The sequence below is a fragment of the Carassius auratus genome, chromosome 1, assembly GCF_003368295.1.
Source record: "Carassius auratus strain Wakin chromosome 1, ASM336829v1, whole genome shotgun sequence".
In the NCBI taxonomy this organism is placed as follows: Eukaryota; Metazoa; Chordata; class Actinopteri; order Cypriniformes; family Cyprinidae; genus Carassius; species Carassius auratus.
Window position 1 is genome coordinate 31,714,645 of NC_039243.1, and position 15,958 is coordinate 31,730,602.

Genomic DNA, 15,958 nt, shown 5'->3' on the forward strand with positions numbered 1-15,958 from the left:
AAATAGTTGTATCTCATCTAAATATTGTCAGATCCTAATAAACCAGACATCAATGGAAATATTATTTGTTCAGCTTTCAGATGGTGCAGAAATCTCAATTTTGAAAAATGTACGCTTATGACTGGTTTTGTTGTCCAGGGTCACATATGATTTAAAGCAGTTTTTATGTCCCCTTGGTCCACTTATTAAAGTTCCTTCTGTTGCTGCTCCCTCAGACATCGCTCTCAAATAAACAGATGATATTTGAAATAAAATCTATAACACTTATATGCAACTAAACCGCTGGGATTGCATTAATGCAGTTTTGTGCACTATGGTTGTTTCAACAATGTCTTTGAAATGGCACAGATTTGAGAACATTCTAAAAAAATAAAAAATACAAATTAAGAAAGATGTTTTTTTAAAACAAACATGAATGCCAGTGTTTAAAACAGTACATCACTGCATTTTTGCAAACGGTCATGAGAGATGAAACTCATATAAAAACATTCTGAAGATAGTTTAACACATACACACAAAACATGCATTTTTTCACATTACTTTGGTTTTGTCACTGAAGGACTTTATTGTGTGTGTGTGTGAGTCTTAAACTTTGGTTTTCTTGACGGGTGGTTCAGTGAGTCGTGGACCTCCTCCGGAGGATGGTGTGAAGGGGATTCGGGTCGTCACTTTCTTCCCAATGGTCTCAATCTGTGCAAACACACAGCATTAAACCCTGGTAACCAGTGAAGTGTGTGAGCACACACCTGTGAACTGCACAAACAGCCTCTCACCTGAAAGCCCAGGTTCTGTAGCTGAGGGTGCAGATAGTCCAGAACTCGTCGGCCATCAAAGATAAACGCTGGTTTCAACATCTTCTGATAGATTTTCTCGTAATTCAATTTCTACAATAAACACTATTTGCATTACTTAACTATTCTTTTACACACACTGTTGTTTTGGGAGTACAGTGTGGTACCACATTTACTATAATATATGAATATATGGAAATTATTCAGCACCAGGGCAGGACTTTCATGCCGGGGGTTCAGATTTATACCCCACCAGTATTTTAACTGGACCCAACACAAAAACTAAAATTTTACATTTTAAAACTTAGATTTTAATTAACACAAAAAAAAAAAAATTACATATATATATATATATATATATATATATATATATATATATAAAATTAATTAATTAATTTACATTTCTAAATAAATTTATATATTACATATTTATTTATAGTATTATATGCATGTAAATATCTAATTTTGTATTTATATCTAAAACAATTATTTAAAATAAATGTTACATTTCTACATGAAAAGAATAAATAAATTAACCAAACAAATTAATTATTTTCCATTTATAATTTTTAGAGTATCAAATAATTGTTTAAAAATTATTATATAATTAAAATGTAATATATAATTAAATTGTAACTATAATGTTATAAATGTAAATTATTTATTTATATTTAAATCCTTTATTTATTGTTTGTACTAAAATGAGTGTTAAAAACCATTTTTCTGCATTATACATATATATATTTTATGTTTAAACATCAATATGTAAATCAAACATTTGTTAATAATACAATACTAACGAAATTGTACCTGGAAATGAATGCATTATTTGCAATAATATGGCGCTGATGAAGTGACAGTCCTGCTTTGGTAAAGCAAATACTTGGTGCATGAATAAGACATTACACTATATGTCAGTGCATTTTGAATATGCACAGCGTTTGTGTCTTTTGTACCTTAAACATGTCCCACTCCGTGCAGATGACCAGAGCGTGTGCACTCTCACACGCCTCATACGGGTCAGACGACACTGTTACGAGATCAGACACTGCCGAGAGAGTCAGAGACATGATGAATTAGACACAAACGTTCACCTGCATGAGATTCAGAATGAGGTTTATCTGCTCAGCACACACACACACACACACACACACACACACCTCTCTCGGGGCTGTCTCCAGAGATGCTGGGTTGAGACAGGTCCTGGATTATCTGCTCCTTCAGCACTTTAGGGTCATAAATATGCAACTTGGCTCCTTCGTCCATCAGATACTTAGAGATGTAGATACTAGAGGACTCTCTGAAACACACACACACACAGGAGGGGCTTACAGCACAAGATTCCCGTTTACAGACAGATGATGATGCCACAGAATAAGGCTCTTTTTGAATAAATCCAGGGACACTAGTGCAGAACAATAGCTAAAAATGCATGCTATCTGTCAAATGCATAAAACATGGCACACTTTTGACTTAAATGAACATATGATAAAGCTGTCATGAATAAACAAAACGCCTGGTTCATGTATCCCTGCATGCACCTAGTGTCTCCTGTGTCCTTCTTGAAGGAGAAACCTAGCAAGGCGATTTTCTTCCCTGTGACGGTGTTAAACAGGCAGTCAATGATCCGACAGGCAAATCTCTTTCTCTGATATTCGTTCATGTCAATCACCTGCAGAGTAAAAGATTAGACAAAAATAAACACGTTTAGATTTTAGCGTGTCTCTAGGCACAAGTTAGCTTACACTGAATTTACACCTCAAATGATTCATGTTGTTGAAAGAAGGGTCTTTTATTTGAGCACAAACACAATAAAAGCTGTAAAATTGTAATATATTATTATAATTTAAAAAAGCTGTTTTCTATGTCAATATCTGTAAAACTGGAATTTATTTCTGTGATGCACCGCTGGATTTTCAGCATCTTCAGTGTCACACGATCCTTCAGAAATCAGTCTAATATGATGATTTGCTGCTTATAACAAATATTTATTAATATAATTAATGTTGAAAACAGTATAGATTTTTTTTCAAGGATTCTTTGATGAATAAGAAGTTCAAGAACAGCATTTGTTTGAAGTTTGGAAATACCTGTTCACCTCCACATACTCATATTCATTGCTTGCTGTGACATGATCGGTAAGCGTCTGATGACTTCACACGAAGCTAAATCTGACCGTATAATGACCCACACAAAGCCAACATCTTACTAAATAAATATTCAAACTGAAGTTGACCTGTTGCCAGTATGAAGCAACCTCTGGGAGATTCAGTGCCTCACACAGATACACCAAATTCAGCACATCCTTCTGAAAACAACTTCCTCCAAAACCTGATACAGACACATAGAGATTGAAGCAATTAGAGCAAAACTGGCTTTCATTTATTTATTTGATTGAATCCCATTCTTTATAAATCAGACTGACCCACGCTGGCTTTGAGGAACTTGCATCCGATGCGCTGATCCATGCCGATGGCTCTGGCCACTTCCTCCACATCAGCACCAGTGGATTCACACAGAGCAGAGATGGAGTTTATACTGCTGATGCGCTGAGCCAGGAACGCATTCGCTGCCTAAAACACAAACACAGTTCTTGTACAGCGCAGAAAGATTTTTACATATACAAAACTACTTCAAATCACGTTTACACACCAGCTTGGAGAGTTCAGAGGACCAGGTGTTGGTGGTGATTATACGTGATTTTTGAACCCAGTGCTCATAAACTGCACAGAGGGCACTGATGGCCCTTTGACCTTCTGGAGTCTCATCTCCACCAATCAGGACGCGATCTGGGTCCTTCAGGTCCTTCACTGCTGTTCCCTCCGCAAGGAACTCTGGGTTAGAGAGAACCTGTGATCAAAGAGGGGAAAATGTCATTTACTAACACAGAATAAACTGTGAAGTCGGTCAATTACCGAGGCAAGATTGTGTAGAATATCACTATAAAATCCAGACTGTGTTTACAAGTAGAAGGTGGCTGTGCAAAAATGTCAAACTAATGCAAAGCATATTTTCACATATAAATTAGACTAAGAAGTTCCTTTAACTTTTAAATACCACCATTCTGTCCTCTTCACACACATATAGTGAACACACACACACATATAGTGAACACAAACACACACGTATAGTGAACACACACACACATATAGTGAACACAAACACACACGTATAGTGAACACACACACACACAAACACACACACATAGTGAACACACACATACACACATAGTGAACACATACACACGTATAATGAACACACACACACATAGTGAACACATACACACGTATAATGAACACACACACACATAGTGAACACATACACACGTATAGTGAACACACACACACACACACATAGTGAACACAAACACACACATATAGTGAACACACACACACATAGTGAACACACACACACACATACACACGCACATATAGTGAACACACACACACACACACACATATATAGTGAACACACACACGCATATAGTGAACACACACATATAGTGAACACACACACACACACACACACACACATAGTGAACACACACACACGTATAGTGAACACACACACACACACGCACATATAGTGAACACACACACACACACACATATATAGTGAACACACACACACACACGCATATAGTGAACACACACATATAGTGAACACACACACACACACACACATAGTGAACACACACACACGTATAGTGAACACACACACACACGTTTAGTGAACACACACACACACGTTTAGTGAACACACACACACGTATAGTGAACACACACACACACACACACGTATAGTGAACACACACACACACACACACGTATAGTGAACACACACACACACGTATAGTGAACACAAACACATATAGTGAACACACACACACGTATAGTGAACACACACACGTTTAGTGAACACTCACACACACGTTTAGTGAACACACACACACGTATAGTGAACACACACACACACACGTATAGTGAACACACACACACGTATAGTGAACACACACACACACACGTATAGTGAACACACACACACATACACGTATAGTGAACACAAACACATATAGTGAACACACACACACACACGTACAGTGAACACACACACAAACACACACACACGTATAGTGAACACACACACACACACGTATAGTGAACACAAACACATATAGTGAACACACACACACACACGTACAGTGAACACACACACACACACACACACACGTATAGTGAACACACACACACACACGTATAGTGAACACAAACACATATAGTGAACACACACACACACACGTACAGTGAACACACACACACACACACACACGTATAGTGAACACACACACACACACACACGTATAGTGAACACACACACACACACGTATAGTGAACACACACACACACACGTATAGTGAACACAAACACATATAGTGAACACACACACACACACGTACAGTGAACACACACACACACACACACACACGTATAGTGAACACACACACACACACGTATAGTGAACACAAACACATATAGTGAACACACACACACACACGTACAGTGAACACACACACACACACACACACACGTATAGTGAACACACACACACACACACACGTATAGTGAACACACACACACACACACACGTATAGTGAACACACACACACACGTATAGTGAACACAAACACATATAGTGAACACACACACACGTATAGTGAACACACACACACACACGTTTAGTGAACACTCACACACACGTTTAGTGAACACACACACACGTATAGTGAACACACACACACACACGTATAGTGAACACACACACACACACGTATAGTGAACACACACACACACACGTATAGTGAACACACACACACACACACACACGTATAGTGAACACAAACACATATAGTGAACACACACACACACACGTACAGTGAACACACACACACACCCACACACACGTATAGTGAACACACACACACACGTATAGTGAACACAAACACATATAGTGAACACACACACACACACGTACAGTGAACACACACACACACACGTATAGTGAACACACACACACACACGTATAGTGAACACACACACATTACCATTCAAAGGTTTGGAATTGAAACAATTTTTTAATGTTTCTGAAGAAGCCTCTTATTCTGATCAATGCTGCATTTATTTGATATTACTGTAAATACAGTAAAACTGAAATATTGCTACGGTTTAAAATGACTATTCCATTTGAATTTATTTTCAAATGTAATTTATTTCACAGTATTTTCAGCATCATTACTGCAGTCTTCAGTGTCACATGATCTTCAGAAATCATTCTAACATGCTGATTATTTTCAATATTGAAACGATTGTGATGCTTACATTTTTTTATTTATTTATATATATTTTTTGTGGAAGCTGCAATAGATTATTTTCCAGGATTCTTTGATGAATAGAACATTTAAAATGACAGCACAGAAATTTCTATAACAATGTAAAAATCACCTTTTTGCAGTAAAGTAAAAAAAGGAATGGTGTACGGTTACAGCTGCTCACACAAACACACCTGTAAGTTGAGTTTGGGTTTGTTGTTTGCCTCAAATATCCTGCGGATGCTCTCAGCGGCACGGACCGGCACCGTGCTCTTCTCTGTAACGATTTTATACCCTTCTGACACCTCCACAATCCGCCGTGCACATGCCTCGATAAACTTCAAGTCAGCAGCACGACCTTTTCCCATACCATACGTCTTAGTCGGGGTGTTTACCTGAGAGAAAGAGAGAGATTAGGGTCAGTGAACAGACATACGTGCAAAACCACATTCAAATAGTTTATTAAACTCACAGAAATGAAGACCAGATCTGCTTGTTTAATGGCAGAGTCGATATCTGTGGAGAAGAAGAGGTTCTTCCCACGACAAGACATCACCACCTCATTCAGACCCGGCTGAAGAAGAAGAAGAAGAAGAAGAAGAAGAGGTGATGTTTCATGACTCATGCAACAAGGAATTCTCATTAAAAATATATATATTACAATTTCCGCCAATCTGGACTGGTTTACAATATATATATATATTTTTTTTTTTTTATAATTCCCTTATTGTATAATTGTATCTACATTTTATATTTGATCTAGTTATTTTTTTTAGGCTTTAATGTTAATGTTATCTGTATGCATCGGGGTCTGAGAGTAACGCAATTTCGATTCTCTGTATGTATGTACTGTACATGTGGAAATTGACAATAAAGCAGACTTGAACTTGAACTTGAACTTGAATATGTTCTCAAAATAAAGTGCTCTGTGACTGGAAAGAGGTAGAATCTGAAGTGGCATTAGATGTATTTGGGTCAAAGACGTTGAAAGCAAAGGAATTTACAAAACGTGACTTTAGGTTCATAGAAAGAACATTCAATTTAAGTAAAGTGTCTACTTTTAAGGTTTCAAATACATTTTTGGAGGATAAAATGTAACAATTTGGTTGCAATAATGTTACATTGTCATTCAGTGTAACAAAATTTATGTAAAAATTCAAACAACATGCTTATTGTGATGTGTACATATTAAAGCATATACTGTATAAAAGAATAAGGGAGCATATTCAATTTGATTGTGTTTTAAATGAGTGAAAAAAATGAGTGTTTATTGACAAATGAGCAAAACCTAGGATAGTGGCAAATTTAAAAAATGCAAAAATCCAACTAATTAGTATTTGGGGTAAAAGTAATTATTCTTTTGATATGTCATAAATTGATTTTAGTTGTAAATAATGCCTGACGAGATCATTACACTGAATGACATTTTAGCGGGTCTCTTCCGTAAATCAGGGGGAACATGTATGATATTTATTTTTCGCTCAGAAAAACAAGAACAAAATTGCAATTAAATAATAAAAAAAACTTTTGAATATTTTTTGGGTGAAAAAAAAAATTTAAAGCAGTATTACACTTATTGTTTTTTATTCTTAAACCCTTTTTCGCCTTTGACCCATTTACACAGACTGTTTGATAAATTGCAAATGCATAAATAATGTTATAAGATTCATGTAAAGTGTTCATCATATGATTTGACAGTTTATTTAAACAAACATCAAAATCTAAAAGGTGTGCATTACTGCAAGTCATTTTTTTTCCAAATGCTGCATGTACAACAATGTCATATGTAACTTTAGAGATGGTCCCTAAATTAGTTAAAGCTGCAGTAGGTAACTTTTGTAAAAATATATTTTTTACATATTTATTAAACCTGTCATTATGTCCTGACAGTAGAATATGAGACAGATAATCTGTGAAAAAATCAAGCTCCTCTGGCTCCACCCAGTGTCCTATTGCCATTTGCAGAAACTCAATTGCTCCTGGTAAGAAAACAACCAATCAGAGCTGCCGTCTGTAACTTTGTTTGTGTTCAAAATTTAGAAAAAATGTATATAATAAGCGAGTACACCATGAATCCATTTTCCAAACCGTGTTTTTGGCTTGTCCTGAATCACTAGGGTGCACCTATAATAAATGTTTATATTCGGACTATTTTAGATTGCTTCGGGGATACCGCGGCGGAGTAACCCAGTACCTTTGTGATTCTTCATAGACATAAACAGAGAGAAGTATTTCCGGCTACGATGTTCTTCCGCAAAATGCAAGCAGTTCTGTTTATTGACCGCTAGAGTGTCAAAAGTTCCCTACCGCAGCTTTAATATTGAACATCCAACATCAAACCTGATTCCGGTCGGTCAGTGCATGTCTATTTCTAAATGCACCTTTATCTTGGATTTAACCCTGTTATTCCTTTAACGTCGTTACCTCATAGATGGGCAGGATCTCGGAGTTCCAGGCTCTGATCCGGGATTCATTAACATCCACCACTGTTACTGTGATCTCGGGACACATGCTTGCAATGACACTACATGTCGGACCTCCAACATACCCAGCGCCTATACAGCAAATCTTCTTAATCTGAAACATCTGAGCAGAGACACAGATGCAATCAAAGTGACAAGTTATTCACACGATAGCAATCAATTATTTACAATTTATTGATTCTCTCTAAACATTGCTTTTTATAAGATTACCATATATATTGGTTCGGAAATTATTCCAGTTCACAAAATGTTTAATGTTTATTTGAATTATCACTTTTATTTAAGTATGTGTTTCTAAGACTTTTGTAATTAAAATGCACAAATTCACATTACCACCACCTTATTTGTATGTAATGCAGGGATTCCCAAACTTTTTTCTTTCCTCTAATATATTTCCTTGAAGTACCCCTGAGATTATAAAATAAATATTTTAATAATTATGCAAGACATTTGCGTGTTCTTGGTTCTCTGGTTTCGGTTAATATTCACATAACATGCAGAAAACCATATAAAACATTTCATTTTTGTAGTAAGCATTTTATTTTGATGTTTTGTTTTAATTGTACATTTAAACAATTTAATTATTAGCTTTTCATTGAACTGACATTGTTCCTTTAAGAACCCCAGTTTGGGAAACCTTTATAATGTTATGGTTTTAATGCATTTCATGTTGTTAATTATATCAAATATAATTCATTTTCTTTCTCTTTCTGTTTTTATATCAATATCTACACGGTTATCCTGTGATTAACGAGTTGGGTGAAATTATATTACTTAAAATGTGTAATTTATTACAATACTAACTACTTTTGTTTTCGTCATGCAATTTGGAATCAGAAACGAACTACAATTTGTAGTTTAATCTAAGTAATCTATCCATTTTTGCCAGTTTTAAGTGTCATTTTACTGACCCCACCGGGGAGCTTCAAGTAGTGACGAGAAGTTCGAATCTTTTGCGCGCGCTCGGTTCTTTTGAACAGTTCATCCCAAAATCCAATTTAGCGATTCTTTTATATAAAATACTTTATAAATTAAGTGTTCTCCTTATAAACACGATTACAAAATTAATCCGAGAACAAAAATCTACTGTCAGGAGTATGTTAAATAGTAAAGAAAAAATAAACCGTTTAAAAAGTATAAAATGAATGTAAATGTTGACATCGCCTCGTGAATGAATCACCTCAAAGATCAAATGATTCATTAAAAAAAATAAAAAATAAAAATAAAAGGTTTAGCCATTATCGTACGTTACATGACTAATTAATAAGATGATACACTTTTAAGATATATAAAGAAAACGCAAATGTGTTTGCAAAAAAAGTTCAGAACTGTTGCTGCTTTTAAAATAACGTTACATTTAAAATGTCAAAATTATTTATGTGATTCGTGGTGTTCTATCAAAACAGGAACATTAAAGCGTTTATAACTGACATGTATTCAATTTACAGTCAATCTGTACAATAACTTTTAAATTCTTTATCTTAAGTAGACTTACCTCGTCTATCGGAGGACTTCAGTTAAAACTCTCTTCTGTGCCTTGTTCCCGAATGAATAAAACTATTATATCCTCGATATATAAACACACGCAGAAATCACACAGACCAATCAGCGACTGGAGGCCTCGGTGACGTCACATGTAAGGAACACATGAGTGGAGTTTGACGCAGAAAGTTTGAGGTTGTTTTGTACAGTCTATGGTTGAGACACACAGAGTCATGGAAGAGACTAACCACCACAACAACAGATATCTTACATTTAACAAGAGACAGACACGATGGGATGCTATTAATCATCAGATTTATTTGTAGAAACCAAAAGTGCATAGATGAAGCCCTTTCTCATAGAACAGTGTACATAGACAGAACTCACATATTAAGTCCAACCAATTAAGACATTCAAACCTTCTCAAAGCACTGAAGAGACAGCATCCTATCGTTGGTGTTTTTCTGGAGCTGTTGTAAAGGAGCCAGAACGAAAGTGCTAGAGTTTAAGCTCATCCGAAACAGAATCTCACTCTTTGCAAATATTACCGAAATTGCAGCATGCCCAATTCAAAGCTTATTTTGAAAGCCACCGTTTCTGAAATTTGACAGCTATTCATACCATTTAAGTCATGTGGATAATACAGCTACATAATGATTCCTGAGCAAGTGCAAGCAACTCCTAAGAATGGCATTTCACTGGCTGTACTAGTGATTCTTTTAGTGATTTAGAGAGTAAACAGTGTTCAGGGTGGAGAGGTCCGTTTTAGATGTTTTAGTCTATCCCAGACCATGACAGAGTCAAGTAAAAACTGGAAGACGCCCATTTTTTATTATTTCCTCTTGCCCAACATTTTGATTTAAAGGGATAGTTCACCTTCAGTTGAAAAAATAAACAAGAACTCTATGCAAGTCAATGGGTACCGGCAACTGAAGGTGACCTATCCCTTTAAGAAGTGGACTCGGTCAGCCTCAAATGTGTGAATCATTTCAATTACATCTGTGTTTAGAATGAGCCATGGCTCACTCAATGACATGATGTCTGTAAAGTCAAGAACATGATCCTCTACGCCTTCAAAAATAACCAGATTTATACCTAACCTCGAGTCTAAAACACGATTTAAATCCAGGCTGATCTAGGCTAGGTTTATGTCATATTAACAACTTGCCGAATGCCTAATAATGCTTCAAAACAAACATATAGAAAGAAGAAGTAAAAAAAAATTGAAGACATATATAAACCTGGAAAACATTGTTTCATCAACTTCCTCCTTTGAAATGTAACAAACTGTACATAAACCTTGCTATCCAAGAGTCTGTATAAATCCACCCCCATTATTGGACTAAAGAATCTGAGATTTGAAACACTGAAAGATGAAGGAAACTAACGAGTTCTATATTCGTCACAGTATCTGATCAGGTGGAAGCTGATGGAAGGATCCATGAGAAGAGCTCTAGTCTACAGGAGGAGCTGCTGGAGGATCTCTGCCAGGATTCTAGACCAGAGGAAAGAGATATATTCAATCAATCTCTTTAAACACACGGTCAGTTTACTCTCATCACTGAACTGGACTTCTTGTGTCTTCCACGGAGTCCAATTCAGTGATTTACTATGTAAACCGATTCAGAGCCCAAATACACATTAGATATTTTGCTGATAATTAAAACCGATTAAAGATGTACATGGTTATTTCACTGTGGAGGTGGATTATTTTTTTTTTTTTTGTATGTTTCTTGCTCATCAAGGCTGAATCTATTTGACATAAATACAGCAAAATAAAAAAAATAAAAAATATTGTGAAATAATAAAATAACTGCTCATTATTATTGGTACTGAAATATTAATAAGGCTTATTATTATTATTATTATTATTAATGTTGAAAGTTATTTTTACTGCTTTATATTTTTTTGGAAAAAAAAATTATTAGGCTATATACATATACATATATATATATATATATATATACACACACACACACACACACACACACACACACACACACACATACATATACATATATATATATAATATTTTTAGGATTGTTTGATGAATAGAAAATTCAAAAGAACAGTATGTATTTGAAATAGAAAGCTGTAGTAATATTATACAGATAAATTTTGAACAATTTCATGCCTACTTGCCGAATAAAAGTATGATTTGTTTAACTTACCACAAACTTAAATGGTAGTGTATCACCATTACAACAAAATATAAAGCAGCAAACGCAGTTTTCAGCATTGATAATAATCAGAAATGTTTCTTGAGCTTTAAATCAGCATATTATAATGATTTCTGAAGATCATGTGACACTGAATACAGGAGGAATGATGCTGAAAATACAGCTGCACATCACAGAAATAAATTACATTTTTAGATTATATACAATAAGAAAAAAATATATTTTAAATTATATAAGAATAATTCACAGTATTTCTGTTTTTATTGTGCTTTAAATTAAATAAATGCAGCTTTGGTGAGCATAAAAAAAAAAAAAAAACATTTTGACAATGTTTTGTAAGTGATAAGTGACATGGTTCATTATGAAAGCTTGTCTGTCATGACTTACACCTCGGGGACCGGAGGGCTTGCTGCTGGCTGAAGGGCCCCTCATGCTGGCTGGCCGGATCAGAAAGAGCATGAGAGCTAGCACCAGCCATCCCATAATGATCATGGGTACAGTGATGTCCCCTTCCACTGAGGAGCTGGGGCCCGGCACTGCATGCACACAACACTCACACGTTAGAAAACAACACACAACATGTGCCATAATGTGATATTACTCTTGTTTCAGACAGACAAACTTACTGTCCTGAAGGCACTCGGTGTCTGTACAGTAGGACTGGGACTGTCTCAGCTTGCAAATGAATCACAAAGGGTATATTTCATCAAAAAGGCTGATCCAAAAACATACCATATATACGTAATGACAGCATTGTGTGCTGATGTGGGATTCTGCTTTAAAGCAATTTTAGAACAAAAAACTGATGCCTCTACATTACATTAATTGATTTTGAATTGAATTTGAAACAATAAATGTGTGTATCCCTCTGCAGAATGCCAATTTCATTCATATGATAGATAGATAGATAGATAGATAGATAGATAGATAGATAGATAGATGCATTCAAATGCATTCTCTATCAATACTTAAATAAGCTGAACCAAACGTTATTCATTGGCTGAACTAAGTGAACCAAAGAAGCAAAATTACAGAAGCAAAATTATTCGACACCTATTGCATAATTAAAAAAACATACATACATACATACATACATACATACAAATATAGATAGATAGATAGATAGATAGATAGATAGATAGATAGATAATGATAAACAATATTGTACAAAAAAAAAAAAGAGAAATCCAAGGATATATTTCATACAGATCAGTATGTTTATTTAAAATGTATAAGATTAATTTCTATTTTTAGATTACTTTTATTATTATTATTAATTTTAATGAATATAATAGAACTCACCAGGCTGATGAGTCTCCTCATGGCATGTTCATGAGAGCAGATACACTCACAGGGGTCAAAACCTCCCTCTGCCATCCTCTCCTAAATAACACAGAGGATTCACACACATTCCAAAAACAGAGACAAAGTACAGAGTCTAATAATAATACTTAATTATTTTAAACACACAGAGACTCAGAAGCGAATGGGTATGGTAAATTATGATGGCTTAACATGGCGTAGCAAGGATATCAGCATAACTCGCATTTGAAAATCCAAACTTCATCTAGTACTCATAAATGTTTTCTAGGAGTGAAAGTGTTTGGTGGAAATAAAAGTGGAGAAAAAATTAAATGTCCAAGCACCAAATTGTTCATGCATTGCTTTTGATTTTCGTATTGGCTCATGTCAAAGGATCAATATCACAGGACAAAAAAAAAAAAGATAAATTATCCTTTATTTATGTTTTAGTTTATATTACACAAATTGAAATAGCCACATGCAAATTACACTTGGTTTACAGTTAGATGTTAGCATTAGTGAAAATGGTGTATAGCTGTAATATTAATGTGAAATATTGTAACTGATGGGTGTTTGTCAGTTGTAAGGTAATGGGTTAAATCAACTTATGAATTGTGTGCATTGTGACTCAATTCCTAAATCGAAAATACTTCAGTAAAAATGGCTATTTCTAAATATATTTGTATGCCACAGCAACTAGGTCCACCACTATCAACACACTAATGCTTTTAACATACTTTAGTTTAGTGCATTTTAAGCAGGACTAAATAGCTATAAAGTGTACACAAATGATTATTTTGCACAAATAATACGAATTAATTAATAGACGTTTAATGCAAATAGATTATCAGTTTGGCAAGTTTTTTTTTTTTTTGCTTCCTCTTACTCAACCGGATTCAAAAACAATGTCTGTCTACACACAAAAACTTACAAACCACTAAACATGTATATTAACTAATATGCAAGCAAAAACAAAGAATAAAAAGTAATGTTTTCCCATCGCGAGAGTTAGACTATAATTATTTGCGTCTTTAAAGAAAGATATATGTTTATTTACTCATTAAAGCATTTAAATTATTTTAACAGAGACAGCATTTAAAACTAAAATAAGACGATTTTTACCCCAGAGCAAAACAAACGAGATTTGGATAAAGATGTCTTACCGATGAGTCGAAAACTCACTCTAAGAGATTTAAGTTAAACTCTTCGCTTTAGCAGGAGCAGCGGAATGTGAATATTGCCCTCTGAGAGATCCAGTGCAAACACTCCTTGTTTACACTGCTGCTTGGCTCCTAGCTCCGAGCTCCGGATGATGTTCCGGCTGTGTTTTGGATAAAGATCAGGGAAGCAAATTTAGGAATGTTACTAAGGCGAAGGCTTAGCTCATGAATATTAAGTAGCTCGCGCTGACGTCAGTTTTTATCCGTCCCGCGGCGTCCAATCGCTCCGCCTAATTAATATCCAAGATTAAACATTTCAGCGAATCAGCAAAGCCGCCCGGACGAAAGTATTAATATGCATGAGGGAGGCGTTGACCATAGTAGGATTCGTACATCAGTGTTGCGGAATTAACTGATGAGAGCCACGTCGGTGCATGACGCGAAATGTGGTATATTTAGGGAAACACTGAAATGCCGTTACTTTTCTCACCTTTTGCACAGCGCATCATCTCTTCATTTTTTATTGTGCTGGCTGAGTGTAAATAATGCAATGTAGCCTAACCCTCTGCCAGTCACAGGAGTGTGTTCGTGTGAATGAAGTGTGTACTTATGTGTGCTCCTAATCTAAGATAAATAACAAAACGTGTCAACTGCGTTAACCAAATGCAAACAGAGATGAACAGTAATTTTGTAAAATATTTTGAACAAGGATATCCTGTAAAATAATATAGACTTATTTAATAAAATGTGCTTTATTTTACATGGTGTTGGGCCACCATGTCATGGTAACCTACTGAAAAATAACAATCAAACAATGCATTTCTATGGAATTGCAAATTAAGGCTTTGTCAACATCAGAAAAGGTGCTGCATGGAAATATAGAAAACTGTCTGAACTGAAAGTAATCTTAGTTTTTGTGACGTGCTAATTGTACTTGGATTATAAATTAATGTCACCTTTGAATACAAATACAACTTTTTCATAAGCAGCTATGTTTAGGGATCATGTACTGGGAAAACTACTTGAAAGTAATTTTGTAGGAGGAATCTGCACTTCTGTTATTTACTTTAATGTCTGCCCAACACATCAGACCAACAAAAGACATGTCTGATGATACTGACCTGATTTTATTATTTATTTTCTTGTTCTTTTACACATAACGCTACATTACATGAAGTCATTTTAAGTGCACTTT

General features: G+C 35.2%; 2 protein-coding genes across 2 annotated transcripts; both read right to left on the reverse strand.

Annotated features, from left to right (window-relative positions):
* Positions 1-32: 32 nt before the first annotated feature.
* On the reverse strand, positions 33-10,318 carry LOC113107665 (UDP-glucose 6-dehydrogenase-like). Its single transcript, XM_026270332.1, has 12 exons — positions 10,135-10,318; positions 8,581-8,742; positions 6,629-6,730; positions 6,351-6,551; positions 3,444-3,641; positions 3,217-3,364; positions 3,028-3,122; positions 2,333-2,463; positions 1,952-2,091; positions 1,748-1,839; positions 774-884; positions 33-690 (listed from the first exon to the last, which is right to left on the reverse strand). Exons 2-12 carry the CDS (start codon positions 8,740-8,742, stop codon positions 586-588), a joined length of 1,485 nt encoding a protein of 494 aa, XP_026126117.1. The 5' UTR covers positions 10,135-10,318; the 3' UTR covers positions 33-585.
* A 102-nt stretch (positions 10,319-10,420) lies between these two features.
* On the reverse strand, positions 10,421-14,960 carry LOC113107673 (small integral membrane protein 14). Its single transcript, XM_026270343.1, has 5 exons — positions 14,767-14,960; positions 13,604-13,684; positions 12,928-12,976; positions 12,689-12,837; positions 10,421-11,616 (listed from the first exon to the last, which is right to left on the reverse strand). Exons 2-5 carry the CDS (start codon positions 13,676-13,678, stop codon positions 11,575-11,577), a joined length of 315 nt encoding a protein of 104 aa, XP_026126128.1. The 5' UTR covers positions 13,679-13,684; positions 14,767-14,960; the 3' UTR covers positions 10,421-11,574.
* Positions 14,961-15,958: the final 998 nt, after the last annotated feature.